This window comes from Camelina sativa, chromosome 2, assembly GCF_030686135.1.
Source record: "Camelina sativa cultivar CO46 ecotype springtype chromosome 2, ASM3068613v1".
Lineage (NCBI taxonomy): Eukaryota > Viridiplantae > Streptophyta > Magnoliopsida > Brassicales > Brassicaceae > Camelina > Camelina sativa.
Window position 1 is genome coordinate 19843469 of NC_141881.1, and position 15442 is coordinate 19858910.

At 30.5% G+C, this 15442-nt stretch overlaps 4 protein-coding genes across 9 annotated transcripts; 1 reads left to right on the forward strand and 3 right to left on the reverse strand.

The window, feature by feature from the left end:
• Nucleotides 1–1176: 1176 nt before the first annotated feature.
• On the forward strand, nt 1177–4958 carry LOC104726175 (trehalose-phosphate phosphatase A). Of its 6 annotated transcripts, none has more exons than XM_010445000.3 (11): nt 1177–1588; nt 2513–2932; nt 3036–3176; nt 3286–3357; nt 3441–3563; nt 3652–3708; nt 3797–3898; nt 3986–4063; nt 4172–4241; nt 4326–4492; nt 4582–4958. In XM_010445000.3, the coding sequence occupies exons 2-11, from the start codon at nt 2645–2647 to the stop codon at nt 4630–4632; spliced, it is 1149 nt and encodes a 382-aa protein (XP_010443302.1). In that variant the 5' UTR covers nt 1177–1588; nt 2513–2644; the 3' UTR covers nt 4633–4958. The 6 variants fall into 6 exon arrangements, with proteins under 6 accessions (XP_010443302.1, XP_010443279.1, XP_010443288.1 ...); XM_010444977.3 differs by having other exon boundaries at nt 1184–1588; nt 3033–3176; XM_010444986.2 differs by lacking the exon at nt 1177–1588 and adding an exon at nt 1996–2291 and having other exon boundaries at nt 3033–3176.
• Nucleotides 4959–5049: 91 nt separating this feature from the next.
• LOC109128649 (serine rich endogenous peptide 18) lies at nt 5050–5526 on the reverse strand. Its single transcript, XM_087486078.1, has 2 exons — nt 5427–5526; nt 5050–5198 (listed from the first exon to the last, which is right to left on the reverse strand). Exons 1-2 carry the CDS (start codon nt 5524–5526, stop codon nt 5050–5052), a joined length of 249 nt encoding a protein of 82 aa, XP_087342204.1.
• Nucleotides 5527–9461: 3935 nt separating this feature from the next.
• On the reverse strand, nt 9462–9876 carry LOC104752782 (uncharacterized). Its single transcript, XM_010475022.2, has one exon. The coding sequence runs from the start codon at nt 9828–9830 to the stop codon at nt 9522–9524; it is 309 nt and encodes a 102-aa protein (XP_010473324.1). The 5' UTR covers nt 9831–9876; the 3' UTR covers nt 9462–9521.
• A 745-nt stretch (nt 9877–10621) lies between these two features.
• Nucleotides 10622–11122, reverse strand: LOC104726210 (uncharacterized). Its single transcript, XM_010445016.2, has one exon. The coding sequence runs from the start codon at nt 11012–11014 to the stop codon at nt 10691–10693; it is 324 nt and encodes a 107-aa protein (XP_010443318.1). The 5' UTR covers nt 11015–11122; the 3' UTR covers nt 10622–10690.
• Nucleotides 11123–15442: the final 4320 nt, after the last annotated feature.

The window sequence follows — 15442 nt, forward strand, 5'->3', positions numbered from 1 at the left end:
TGATAATTCTTTTAGACTCATCAATGATATTGGTGACCACATCATTCAAATATTTGATTTGGACTAACTGATTGTTTTTTTTTAATTGAATTTCCCAATATTGCTAGTAGGTTATGAAATGATGATATTGCTTTTCTAACTTGTATATCATTTTTAACTACCTAATGAATTTGATCATATTAATTACGACTGTTTGCTAATCTCCGGGTACACCAAGCAAGCACCACACATCACTTCACATGTTTGCTAATCTCCGAGTATATATAATTCAGTAAACTGATCGAGAAAGTAGAGATGCAATATGTTGGAGCTAGGGTTACCACCCTTCAACAAAGCCTATAGCTAGTGAAAACATGAGTTAAAAAAAAAAAAAAAAAAACACGCACAAAAATGAAGTCACGAAATAACAATGTGAACGAGCGATTCGTTATCCTTCATCTTCATGCTTATTGATGATATAAGAGTACAAAAGTAATAGTTAATCAATAATCATAATAAAACAGGGGGCTTGATCGACGCTATTGCTACTAAACTAATCGCACAACAAGCCACGAGTATCCCCGTCACGTAAGCGAAATCGTATGGTCAGAATTACATATTGCTCAACGATCCACGTGGATCCTATGGAGAAGAAAATGACTTATTATTATTAAAAAAAAAAAAGAAAAGAAACAAACCGTCACCGACCTAAAAGCCACCAACAGCTGTGTCCGAGAGCGACCGCACCCAAAACGAAAGCCATCTCATCAACAACATCTCACGGTGGCGGGACCATCACCAACCCCAATTCAATTCGACTTATCCACGTCAGACCTGACTCACGCTTTTATAAACCCAGCCGCCACGTGTCTTCCGCCTTTGTTTTGAGATCCACTTATGGGCCCCCATTATCATCGGCGGTTTCTTTGGAACTAACTTATTAAACCCATACTACTTAAACAAGTACTAATTAGGCACGTTAATTTAATTAATTAAATGGGTTAATGAAATGTGTAATGTAAACTTAACTAACCACCACCCGGTGCGAAGAAACTCCATTGTTTTTAATAAAATCACGGCGTTACTACACGCGCTAAACATTTTATCTAAATATCACGCGCGGTTTTCATTGGCTACGTGAAGTACACGTATACGTCACCTGTTTCTCCAAATTTTTCTGGCGAGTCAACAACCGTCGGGAGACAACAACGACAAAAACAAAAAAAAAAAAACTTTCTTTCGTTCTGTTTTTTTTTTTTTTTTTTTTTTTTACCTTCTTATATTTAATTTGCTAATATCACAGAAAAATTTGGACTTTTATATATATTTTGGGGATAGTTCTCTGCGATTTTCTCGGGGCACTTATATTCACCATTTGGTTCGTTTTTGCAAAGCTTCTTCTTCCTTCTTCCTTTCTTCCTTCTTCCCCATTTATTTTCTGTGTCCCTTATTTGGTTGCCGAGAAACCGCGAGAATTAAAAAAAAAAATCAAACAAATTCGGAGAAGAAGAAGAAGAGAGAAAACGAAATTAAAAAAAAAAAAGTCTCTCTTTTAAAAATCATTCTTCGTTTCCGATTTGGAAACTTGTTGTATCTGCATTTTTCTCAGGTAATTTTTTTAACTCAAAAGCTTCGTCTTTTATCCCATTTTGCGCATAAAACTAGCCATTTTTACAATCTATTCCTCTGTTCTTCGTTATGAGCTTTGATTTTTCAGTTTTTTGGCAAAAGGGTTATACTTTTTTTTTTTTTTTTTTTATTGATATGTTTGTTTGTTGTATGATTAAAAAAGAAAAGAAAAAAAAAAGACAGGATTTTGTTTTCTGGGTTAAGGAATTTGGTACTTTGTTTCTTTTGGGTTTGGATTTTAATGAGAGAGTGACAATGATTTGTCAAGCTTTACGAGCAACACATTTTGAATTTGGTGGTAGTGGTGGTGGGTCTAACATGTTTTTCAGTTTGTCTATTCCTGCAAGTGTGTGTGTTACTAAAACTCTTTATGTTTCCTTCCATACCATACTCTGATGTGCCTTCTTTTGTTCTATTAGTGCCAATTTCTCTCTCTTTTTTTTTTTTTTTTTTTTTTTTTTACCATTTTCTGAAATGTAGTTTTACAACAGTAGTTTCTATACAACCCATTTGTATCTCTGATGCTTGAAAAATGTGGGGTTTGGTCAAAAACTGTGAAAGATGAGAGAGTTTCTGTATCAGTCAGAAACTCTATTTGGAGATCTAGTCCCTTGAATTGTCATAGAGGTTGTTCTATATTCGCCATTATGCGATCTCTCTCTCTCTCTGGCAAATACTACAAAGTAAAGTCATTTCATGAATAATGTGTTTTCTTGATTACCCTTTCGTACAACTGTCAGCTAAATAAAGACAAAGAAATGTTACAAACAATTTTGTTTCTTTCTCTTTGGATAATAGCTTTCAGGTCAATGTGTAGTTTCTTTGGTATCCAATGTTTTCCTGTTTTAGCTTCAGAGACTTATAGTGATCACACCTTAACTAGTTCTTGGCATCTACATTTCAGGGTCCAAGTTTCTCTGAGGAATAGGATTCTTTAAAGAATTTGAGTATATAAGTGAAGTTGTAGAGCTTATTCTATCTTAGAGAAACTTCGATATATTATATAGTTTGCTAGTAACAACATCTTGGTGTTGTTATGGACATAAAATCTGGTCACTCATCTCCTGTAATGACTGATTCTCCACCGTTAAGCAGTGCAAGATTAACCATTCGCCAGAACAGAATCCCTTACTCATCAGCAGCAGCGCTGTCACAGAACAGTAACCTTCTTCTAACCGTTCCTAGAAAGAAAACTGGAATCCTTGATGATGTTAAGTCTACTGGTTGGCTTGATGCAATGAAATCTTCTTCTCCTCCTCCAACACTTGTTAACAAAGATAACTTCAGCACTGAGGCCACAGATATGACTTATCGCGAATGGATGGTTTGTCCCCTTACTGTCCTCTTTTTTTTTCTTTTCTGAACATTGAGTCGTTGTTGTGATTTTGCTAATCTTCATTTTTTTTCTTGTAATCATGTTTTAGCAGCTCAAGTATCCATCAGCTCTTACTTCTTTTGAGAAAATCATGAGTTTTGCAAAGGGTAAAAGAATAGCATTGTTTCTTGATTATGACGGGACACTTTCGCCTATAGTTGAGGAACCTGATTGTGCTTACATGTCAAGTGCTGTAAGTGTTTGACTTCCCCCTATTTAACTCAATTGCTAAAACAGATCAAATTTGTGCTTCATCATCCTAATAGATACTATATGGTTTTACGCCTTTTTACATGTTCTAGATGCGTAGTGCAGTGCAAAACGTTGCCAAGTACTTCCCAACTGCGATCATTAGTGGAAGAAGCCGTGATAAGGTTAGTGTTTACTTGTTATATTTTCATCATCAAGAACAGTTTCTTGTGTGGTCTAGCGTTTTTAATAATCCATTTTGCTTCAGGTGTATGAGTTTGTTAATTTGAGTGAACTTTATTACGCTGGAAGCCACGGGATGGACATCATGAGTCCTGCAGGAGAATCTTTAAACCATGAACATAGCCGTACTGTATCAGTCAATGAAAAGGTTTATTTTTCTTGCCTTTTGTTTTTTTTTTGAAATATCTATATGCTATATACATCAGATTCTTGAATGTGATTTTGGCAATCTTCAGGGGAAAGATGTAAATCTATTCCAGCCCGCTAGCGAGTTTCTACCGATGATCGATAAGGTATTTACACATCTTCTGATGTATGTACACATATAGATTTAGTAATAGCAACATCATTTTTGATTGTTGAGTGAAATTATCTTCTTAGGTGCTTTGTTCTCTTATCGAGAGTACAAACGATATCAAAGGTGTCAAAGTAGAAGACAACAAGTTCTGCATCTCTGTCCATTACCGCAATGTAGAAGAAAAGGTTTGAATATCTCTCTATTCAATAACCGGTTTGGTTCCTTTAAAACCAATACAGTTTTCTTTAAAAAAGTTGTTATATTTGTTACAGAATTGGGCATTGGTTGCACAGTGTGTTGATGATGTCATCAGAACATATCCAAAACTACGGCTAACATACGGTCGGAAGGTAAAACATCTCAACTCTTTCTTGAAAATTTCAAAACAAAAACAAATTTGAAAACGTTTTCAAAGTTTGATTTTTTTGGTTTCTTGGTTGGTTTGTGTTGCTTAAAAGGTTTTAGAGATCCGACCAGTGATTGACTGGGACAAAGGGAAAGCTGTGACATTTCTACTCGAATCTCTTGGTAGTTAAAAAAAAAACACTTTCTCCTCTGCTTCTGTTATGAAATCTTGGTTTAGTCATTGACTATTGAAACATTTTTTTTAAGGCCTAACCAACTGTGAGGATGTTCTTCCAATATATGTTGGGGATGATCGAACAGACGAAGATGCATTCAAGGTACTACGAGAAGGACCGAATCACGGTTATGGTATATTAGTCTCTGCTGTACCCAAAGACAGTAATGCCTTTTACTCGCTTCGTGACCCGTCTGAGGTAAACTAAAACATCACTTTACTGAGTACTCGAGCTACGTTTTTTTAAATCTATATGAGTTTGATTGGTTTGTTATCTAAATCTATCAGGTAATGGAGTTTCTGAAATCATTGGTCACATGGAAGAGATCAATGGGTTAAGTAGAAGAAGAAGTAGTAGAAGAAATTGGTTAACGTTAATATATATATATGATTACAAATATGGAAGAAGTTTAGAGGATTACTATTGTTACTTTCGGCTTTATACAAATACCGTTGAGATTTAACTTAACGGTATCGGAGGAGAGATCACATGAAGGCTACACAACATGCCGGAGATCCTCTTTTTTCCGATCAATCTCTTTATCTTCTATAACTGTAAATTCTTCTTTTTATCTTGGATAAACTGTCTTTTTATCTCCGGATTAACTCAAATCATTTGTCTCATTTTGGTTTAATGTTTTTATGTGAAGCAATTACTTTTAAGTATTACATTAGGACAAAATGTCACATTACTTTAACATTCTTCTCAATCAAAACTTGATCTCACATATATATAGAACTTAGAAGTAACTATTACTAAGGAGGTTTACAACGTTTAGGGGAGCCTGGTATATTTGATGAGCCTGGACTTCTGGGTGGCCCTTTACCACCTGCACGTGGTGAACAACTTCCACCTACCTCAGCCTTGATCTCTTTGATCATCCTTAGATCCCAAACCCCTTCTTCTCCTATTTCTTACCAAAAAGAAGACAACAACAATTTGAGTATATATTTAGAGTAAAAAAGAAAAATCATTTTATATGATGTAGTAGTTGAACCAATCCTAATCATTGTATAAAAATACTAGTACAAACATCTAATGGAAAGAAAAAAACTAAATTTTTTCAAGTTCGATTTTAGTAAATAAAAAAAATTGAACTACAAAATCGTATTGGGGATATATAAACACTTACTGGGGTTTGAAGATTCGTATGGTAGTACCCGAGCCTCTGCTGTGTTTAATAATCCAGAGAGCAACAGAAAACTCAAAGTTAGTAACCAAACCTTATACATTTTTTTGAAGTAATATTTAAAGTATGAGTTTGAAAATCTGAATTCATGAATAGATGTAAATTTCAATGTTTTTTCTTAGAAATGAGATAAGGTAATTGTTGAAAAATGCGTTATTGACTCTTGAAATGTTTTTCTCTAAATAATACTATTTTTAATTTGTTTTAAAATTCTTCTGGAGAACAACTTATTTGACTATCATTAGTGGAAGGAATTAATAATTTTTACTTGTGTCATTTTCTTCATCTAGAACGTTTTATTGTGTGGTCAAGTGTAATAACAATCAATGTTTTTCATTCATGTCATCATGTGTTATTACGCTGAAAATATTGATCCTCTTTTGCTTATGCTAGGAATCTTGGTTTTGTTTGGCCAGTTGACTATGAATTGTCTTTTCTGGCGTAAACAATTGTGAGCATGTCTATGTCGGGGGATGATCGAACACATGAAGATGCATTTAAGTTTTACTCTGATCATAAACCATTTAGCTAAAACACTTTGTTAAGAAATAGTTTTGACTTAAGGTGCAAGTAATGTCAGGTTTGCGAGATGGACCAAGATTGCATGCCTTTTACTCGCTTCGCGACCCTCCTATTTGTGGTTACACAACAACAATTAGGCTTTTAATGACACTTGATTTTGTATCAGTTTTTAGTTTTAGATTTTGCAAAATCCACTTTTCAAGCCATTCACAATTATGAAAAAAATAGATTTCCTAAATTCCTTCATAAAATCTAAAAACCACATTTTGTGGATTTTTCAGCGTGACCTTATTTTTTTTTTTCTTTTTCCTAATATATATTTATTTTAATTTACTTAAATTCCAAAAACAAGTTTCAAACGTTTGATATTTTGTTGCTTGGTTGTTCTGTGTTGCTTAAAAGGTTTTAGACATCCAACCAGTGATTGACTGGGACAAAGGGAAAGCTATGACATTTCTAGTCGATTCTCTTGGTAGTTAAAAACAAAAACACATTCTCGACTGCTTATGTTATGAAATATTGGTTTGGTCATTGACTCTTGAAACATTTTTTTTAAGGCCTAACCAACTGTGAGGATGTTCTTCCAATATATGTTGGAGATGATCGAACAGACGAAGATGCATTCAAGGTATTACGCGAAGGACCGAATCATGGTTATGGTATATTAGTCTCTGCTGTACCCAAAGACAGCAATGCCTTTTACTCGCTTCGTGACCCGTCTGAGGTAAACTAAAACATCACTCTACTGAGTACTCGAGCTACATTTTTTAAATCTATATGAGTTTGATTTGTTTGTAATCTAAATCTACCAGATAATGGAGTTTCTGAAATCATTGGTGACATGGAAGAGAAGATCAATATTATTTGACAAGATCAATGGGTTAAGTAGAAGAAGATCGAAGTAGAAGAAAATGGTTAACGTTAATATATATATATACTAGAAAGTAGCCCACGCGATGCGTGAGTTATGTATGCATTATTAATTTGAAATAAAGAATCAAGTTTCTATTCAATTGTATATGAAATGTACATGTAATTATTAATATATGTCTTAAAAATTAATTTTCATAATATTACGGTTTAACTATAATATCTTAATATATAATTTTTATATGATGCTTCATAAAAGGGTCATTTTAAGATAGAGAAAATTAAAAAGTTAAATTACACAGAATTGTTGAAAATATTTTGACAATATGTTACTATAATAATAGGACCATTGTTTTAGTTACTGCAAAATCAAATTAATTTTTTATTTTCGTTAAGTAATTAAGATAAATTATAATTATTTTGCATTTAAAAAAAAAAAAAAAAACTGATAAGTAGCTAGTCTAAAAAGAAAATTGTAAGACCTTACTATATAATTAATTTGATAGATAATATAATGTTGTTCTATATATTAATTTTACTTTCATCATCTAAAAGTAATACTTAACAACAAATAATTTTAAAAGAAATACCCTCTCTTGTAATCTATGTTTTAAAAGATATGGTTTTTATTATGATATTTTCTTTTATTATAAATAGTGTGTATTTTTTTCACTTAAAAGGATGAAAGACAAATTAAATAGAATGTAAGAAAATGTGTAAAACAGATGTATCAAATATCAGTTAATTTATTAATAAATGTTATAGAATATTAGATTTTGTATCAAATATATAATATGAGATTTTATTATAAAACAATCTGATTTTGTTTGACAAAAGAACTTAAGATATAAAAGTGGATTTAAAAATATATGTCAATTGTACCAAGTGGATAAGAGAAGTATGATTATAAAAGATGACAGGTGTCACTAAAAGTGAATGCCAAATGTCGCAATGTGAGTAAAAGTTAGGAAAAACCTTCTCATATTATATTATATATAAGATAATAATTACAAATATGGAAGAAGTTTAGAGGATTTATTGTTACTTTCGGCTTTATACAAATACCGTTGACATTTAACTTAACGGTATCGGAGAAGAGATCGCATGAAGGCTTCAAAACATGCCGGAGATCCTTTTTTTTCCGATCAATCTCTTTATCTTCTATAACTGTAAATTCTACTTTTTAAAAAAAATCTTGGATAAACTGTCTTTTTATCTCCGGATCAACTCAAATCATTTGTCTCATTCTGGTTTAATGTTTTTATGTAAAGCAATGACTTTTAAGTTTATTAATAGGACAAAATGGCACATAAGTTTCATATTCTTCTCAATCTAAGCTTGAACTAACTATTGCTAAGGTCTACAACGTTTTCGGGAGCCTGGTCTATTGGGTGCCCCTCTTCCACCTGAATCCCCCTGTCCTGCAGATGACGAACAACTTCTATCTACCTCAGCCTTGATCTCTTTGGTCACCTTTAGATCCCAAACCGCTTCTCCTATTTCTTACCAAAAATTAAAGAAGACAACAAAAATTTGAATATATATATATATATATATATCTAGAGTAAAAATTTTCTATAATGTAGTTGAACCAATCCAAGTCGAACAAAAATTTTATCAAAAAACCAGTACAAAAATCTAATGGAAAAAAAAAACTAAAATCGAACTGTCAAAAAGGATTAAATTTATTTTCTTTGAATATTCTATTATTTTGAGATGCTGTATGTTTTGCTAAATTTGGAATTGAGATCAAAAGTATAAAAATGTAACCGAAAATAATAATTGGTTGACATTCAATTTTTCTATTTTGTAAATCAAAAAGTTGAACTACAACAAAACCAAAATCGGATTTGGCATATATAATCACTTACTGGGGTTTGGAGATTCGTATGGTAGTACTCGAGCCTCTGCTGTGTTTGATGATAATCCAGAGAGCAACATAAAACTCAACGTTAGTAAGCAAACCTTATACATTTTTGTAAGTATAATTTTTTTTTGTTTTTTTTGTTTTTTTGTTTATATATAGAAAGAGAGAAACGAACACATATATATATAGAGAAACGAACACATAATCGTGATGTTAATTTCAATGGAAATAAAAGAAAGTCACACGGATTTGTAAGATGGAGCTCTTAATTGGTTCTTTTCTTTTTCTCTTTGTTGAAAATTCGTAGTTGACTCTTGAAATGCAGTATCACGTCTTCCTCTAAATAACCATTTTAACATATTTAATTGTTTAAATACTTATGGAGATAGAACAACTTATTTGACTACTTCCCAACCGCTATAATTTTAGTAGAAGAAGCCGTGATCACTGATCAGGCTAATGTATTTGCTTTTTTTTTTTTGACCTATGAACCGAGCACCACCAGCAGATGTGCCAAGCCGACACTAGGTACTGTGGATAGCTATACTTCGCTTTATATTATTGGCTGCTTTTTGGATTAAAATTGAAAGATATTGTCAAACCAGAGGATTATAACCTTTCAGACCGAAGAAATTAACCAGATGAACATGATACGTTAAACGAAGTAAAGGACCAAGAAACATCCAGTGAGACATATTCAATGAGATAAAGTAAGAAAATTAAAGATTAAACGTGATTCATATTATTAAATGGTTTGCAAGATAGATAAAATGATAAAACTAATGGCGTAATGATCCAGAATATTTGTAAATACAAACGCTTTTGAAAATTTTAGTAGGGTAAGCTTTGCCAAAAACGACTTCCAAGTAGCAAGTATCAGGAAGTGTTCTCACTGCGTCGCAACATTCTCTAGATATCCATCGGGAATCTCCATCTGCCACTAATCTCACCGCATAGAAACATCCTGGCACGTTATCTATCGCTGTTGTGAAACATAGGTTCGTATTTCGCGCTTCCGATGGTCGGAAACTCAATGTTGATATTAGGGCCAACAAGAAAAACACCACTATGGTTTGTTGTTGTTTCATTTTTGAGAAGGTTTTTCTTATTAATTTTTTTTTTTTTTAAAGTGGTTTTGTGGGTTTGGATTGTGTAGAGATAATGAGAGATATTGTTTCGTATATAAAAGAAGAGAATTTTATGCTAGTAAGGAATGTTTTTTTTTTTATTCATGTAATTTGATTGAAAAGATTAGGAAAGTTATCTATTTTTGTTTGACCCATTTACACATTTAAGGATATTCACAGTAAATTTGTATCAATTATGTAATAGTAGTATCAAGGAAAGTATATAAAGTTATGATTTGTGTCCATCTTTGAGATGTAAAATACTAAAATTAACCGATTAACAGAAGGTCATTCACCTCTGGTAAGCGTGAAATTGAATACAACATTACGTATGGAACCGGAGATATGGATGATGGGGTTTGTATTGTTGAAGAGAGATGATGTGATTCGTGTGTGTGTGTGTGATTTACTTTAGTCGAATGAACAGTACATTTATAAGATAAACACAATTTGTTTTTTTGTTCAAACAAGAACAGTACATTTATAAGCTAAACACAATTGTAGTTTGACCGATAAATATTTATTTTTGTTTGGATTCAAATTTGTGTCCAGTATACCAATATTTATATTTGTTAATTAAGAATTGATACTGGATATTTCAAAGATATATGGTTTTCACCGATCCATCTTTTGTATGGTTTATATGAAACTGATACCAAGTCAAAACATATGAACTAATTCGTGGATTTCTGTTAATTGTTTGCCCAAAAAAAAAAACAAGTGTCGATTTTCGGAATTGGAAAAAATAATAATTTAATTGTAATCACTTCGCTTCATCTCTTGTTTATTATCATATCATTCAAAGATACACCAAACATAAATCATGAACTTGGTTCTGCAGCTGCAGGGACCGCAATATTACAAATTTCTCTGAAACTAGTCATTGGTAAAATTACGTCACCCTCGACTTTCAATAAACAAGTAGGAGGAAGTGTAGCGAATACTGCTCTGCAGCACTCTACTGTTAATTTTTTAATGTCTCTGACTAATACCGCTAACTTCAACGCATCGAAACATCCGGGCACTTTGAATATTCTGTCTGTTATGCAATAAACTTCAGGTGGATGTGACTCCGATGGTCGGATGATAGATGCCAAAATTAGGACTACCAAGAAGATCATCACTTTGGTTTGTTTTAGTTCCATGTTTTTCACAAGTTCTAAAAAGAATTGGTTTTGTGGGTTCAAATTGTATGGAGTTGAGATCTTTGTTTTGGTGAATACATAAAAGAGTTATGCAATGTTTTAGAGATGTTGTTTATCTTCTTGCAAGGTTTATGTAGAAGAAAAAAAAAGGTGTATGAAGAAAGTTTGACTATAAAAATTAATTTGGCAAGTTCATATATCTGTTTTACCCATCCATGTACATTAGAAGATTATATTCATGGTCAATCAAGTTCTACTGTATAGGGAAATTCATTGAATATGAAGAATTAAGATCAAATCCATAAAGTATATATCACCTCCATTTTTTTATTTTATTTTAATAAAAATAAATAATCTCAATAATAATAATAAATCATTCACAATTATATATAGATATATATATATATATATAATCACTAATTCTTCTAAAATGCATACTATTTGAGGGAAAATTAATTAGTTTCATCATTTTCAATTGTGGTAACTAAAATTAAATTAAATACAAGATTACGTTGGGAGCTATACTGAATGGAAAAATATGTATTTTACTTCTTCTTTTAACGAGCCTTTGCATATTTTACTTTGACACAGGAACACAAGGTTAGTACAAAGTCAACATAAGCATATATGCCAAGTAAATGATACTGGATATAGAAAGATTACGGGGGTGGTATTGGAGTGAAACATCTAAACAGTATTTCAAATATCTAAAATAATTTTATTTTCATGCTTTTGCATTGTTTATATACTAGGATTTAATCCGCGGTACACCGCATGACAATATTTTTAATTTTAAAAACTTAAAATTGATATTGTATTTATTTGTTTTTATTATTGTTTTATTAATTTTAAAAATATAAAATTTTACAGGTATTTGATATAAGTATTCAAGTATAGAATTTTTGTAGTGTTTTCAAGGTTTTAACCCGTGTGATATATATAGTCTAATAATACATTTATCTCATGGTACACATTTAAAAGTGTTTTAAAAAAACAATTTCATTTAACTCTCTATATGTGATTAATGCCAACCCATCTCACCAAAATCAAAATAAGTTTTTGCGTTAAAAAAAATAAGTTTTTTATCAAGTTTAATTCTGTTAATTGTTTTACCAAATTAGCATATTTTTATAGTTTATAATTTTTTCATGTCAATATATATAGTTTATGATAATTAATAGAATTTTAATTTTTTTGGTACTTCCTCAAAATATAAAAAATAAACCAAATTATATGGAGAGTTTTCAACATATTTAATGTGACATTTTATAATTGGATTTTCGGTTTAGGAAATTTATCAATATTAATATAATTACGGAGATTGTAAACTTTTGTTATGGAAAATCTGTTGTATATCATTTAAATTTGAGAGATTCTAGCATCCATAAAAATAGTTTTGGAGATTTAATGAGTTAAAAATTTAATGGGTAGAGTTGTTTTTGGAAAAATCGGAATGTATAGATGTTGTTAAGATTTTATGGTAATAAATGTAACAAATGTTGGTCAATTTAAGAAAGTTTAGTATTTGAGTTTCTCTGTAATGTTATTTATGTAATTGTTTTAGGGGTTAATGTTGTAAAAAAAAAATAAGTAAAACTTAAAGAGCATAAACCAAAATGTACTTCAAAAATGTTAATATAGATTTAAATTTGAGAGATTCTAGCATCCATAAAAATAGTTTTGGAGATTTAATGGGTTAAAACTTTAATGGGTAGAGTTGTTTTTGGAAAAATCGGAATGTATAAATGTTGTTAAAATTTTATGGCAATAAATATAACAAATATTGGTCAATTTAAGAAAGTTTAGTATTTGAGTTTCTCTGCAATGTTATTTATGGAATTGTTTTAGGGGTTAATGTTGTAAAAAAGAAATTAAATAAATAAAATTTAAAGGGCATAAACCAAAATGTACTTCAAAAATGTTAATATAGATGGTCAATTTAATAAAGTTTAGTATTTGAGTTTCTCTGCAATATTATTTATAGAATTTTTTTTTGGATTAATGTTGTAAAAAAAAAATTAAATAAGTAAAACTTAAAGGGCATAAACCAAAATGTACTTCAAAAATGTTAATATAGATGAAACATGTTATAGCAATTAGGAAGTCAAAACAATTGATTTAATTCGTTAAATTATGTTAATTAAACAAATGTTACCGTATATTTAATTTTGAGAAAACTAACAAATCTATCACATTCCAAATCCAAACTTGTGACTTCTACCACATTCATTTACTCTTTTCGGACAATACCACAATTTATAGGAAAAGACGTATATACCTCTCTAGAATTGTTCCATCTTCTTTCAACATCTCTCCTACTCATTTATTACAACTGACAATTAAAACAAGAGATTACTTAAAAATAATTGTCATTTCCTCTATCTTTTTTTTTTGTGTCAGATCAGTATCAAATTAAAGTAGCCGTTCAAAAATGAAAACAAAACAATTAATCTTTTATTTATTAAGAGACTGTTCACAATCAGCACTTCATTTCTTGTCTACAACACTTGTCCACCAAGCAAATGAGAACGCTTGTCCACCACATACATTATGTGTAAAGAGAAGACATTACTTGTTAACTGAAGAAAACTTTAATAATATCTTTAGAAGCAACATCTCTTGCATATACTATCAAATTTTGTCCACAAAACAAATGAAAACATTTCTCCATACAATAAATTACTGTATTAATTATACAGCAAATGTTGTCATTAGTAGGCTCACTCATAGATAATTCTGCCAAATAGACAAATTCGAAACTTTCCCAATTTATTTTTTAGAACAATTATTTAATTATTTATGTTATGGACAAGTTTATTTACCTTATGGACAAGTTCATATCTTCATAATCTTTATAAAAATAACACGCATCTTGTCTATTAGTCAACATACTTAACAAATAGACAAGTTTGTTTCATTTACCACTTGTCCATTAGTCAACATACTTAAAAAAATAGACAAGTTCTAGCTAATGGACAAGTTAATATGCATCTTGTCCACGAGTCCAATTTTGTTCACTCCCTCATGTACTCTACGAGTTATGTAAACCAAGAAACATATTAATTTACAGAGTTTTTTTTTTTATTTTAGATAAATTTAATTTAATTTCTTTACAAAATCTATTTTATGATGGTCTATCGCTACTGCACCCACCTCCACCAAAATCATTCAACGTCACATTATTTGGCATTTTTTTATATTTTATTTTCTCTTTCCACTATTCCACACATCATATTTGATTTTTGTCATAAAAGAATAAAATTTTCTTTCATAAACCTGAGGCTATTTTTGTCTTTTAAAATATTCTTTATGGTAGAATGGAAAATGTGTTTTGTTATGTGGTAGAATAGAAAAGTTTAAAACAAAATGTGGTAGAATCAACTAAATTCCCTTTAATTTTCAGCTGAATATTGGCAAAAAATATAATGTAATTAGATTTTTTGCATATTCTATAAATTGATATAGTGTATTTTTTATCAAATTATAAATTAAAACATATTCCCGACAAATGAAGAATATTTACATCTAAGATAATAAGCCCTTTAAAATGAAAGGAACAAGATGAACATGAGACGCCAAACAAAGCGAAGGACAATTGTATCATGACTTTTTAAGTTCATAAGTCCAATTAATATATTGACCAGAAAATAATCTTATGTTTTTTTTTTGGTTTTAATGTTAAATCATATTCATATCAATTTTGAGTATTTTTATTTAATTAGTATATCATAGATTTCATAGCTATTTTGTTTTGTTTTTAAATAGATTTCATAGCTTAATTTAAAATTTTAAAATATATAAAATCATGAAAAATACATTGATAAAAATGGCATATTACACTAAAATTTGGTATATTTGTAACCATTTATGAATCATAAACTAATTTTTTATTTAGCAATCCCTAGTTTAATAATACTATCTGTTTCATAAAGTTTCATGTTTAAGGTTATGCACACATATTAAAAACAAAATAATTCTTATGCCATTTTTATACTTAATATCTATTTGTCTTAGTAGTTATTGTAATAACTCTATTTACTAGTATAACCGATGTTTAGCTCCATTTTTCAAGGACTTCGAAGGTTTCTTACATGGAAAACTCAAACTGCGCATTAACCAAGTCTATTAACATGTGGTATGTGAGTTGGAATAGCGTGCATTTGTTCAACCGTGTGCTTTACGTAAAGGTAGGTCATAGGTGCATGGGAACTTGATCGATTAGTTAAGTTTAAATAGTTAAGCTAAGACTCGTAGGATTTACTCGATCACACACATTTTGTTTTTCGCAACTAATCTCAGACACATTTATCAGTGAAGATTCGTACTTAAGTTTTACACTCACGCACATTTATATTTTTGGTACAAACATGAAGCATTTTGTGGTAGGTATAGCCAGGCCCGGCTCAATATTTTATCTGGGTATAGCTT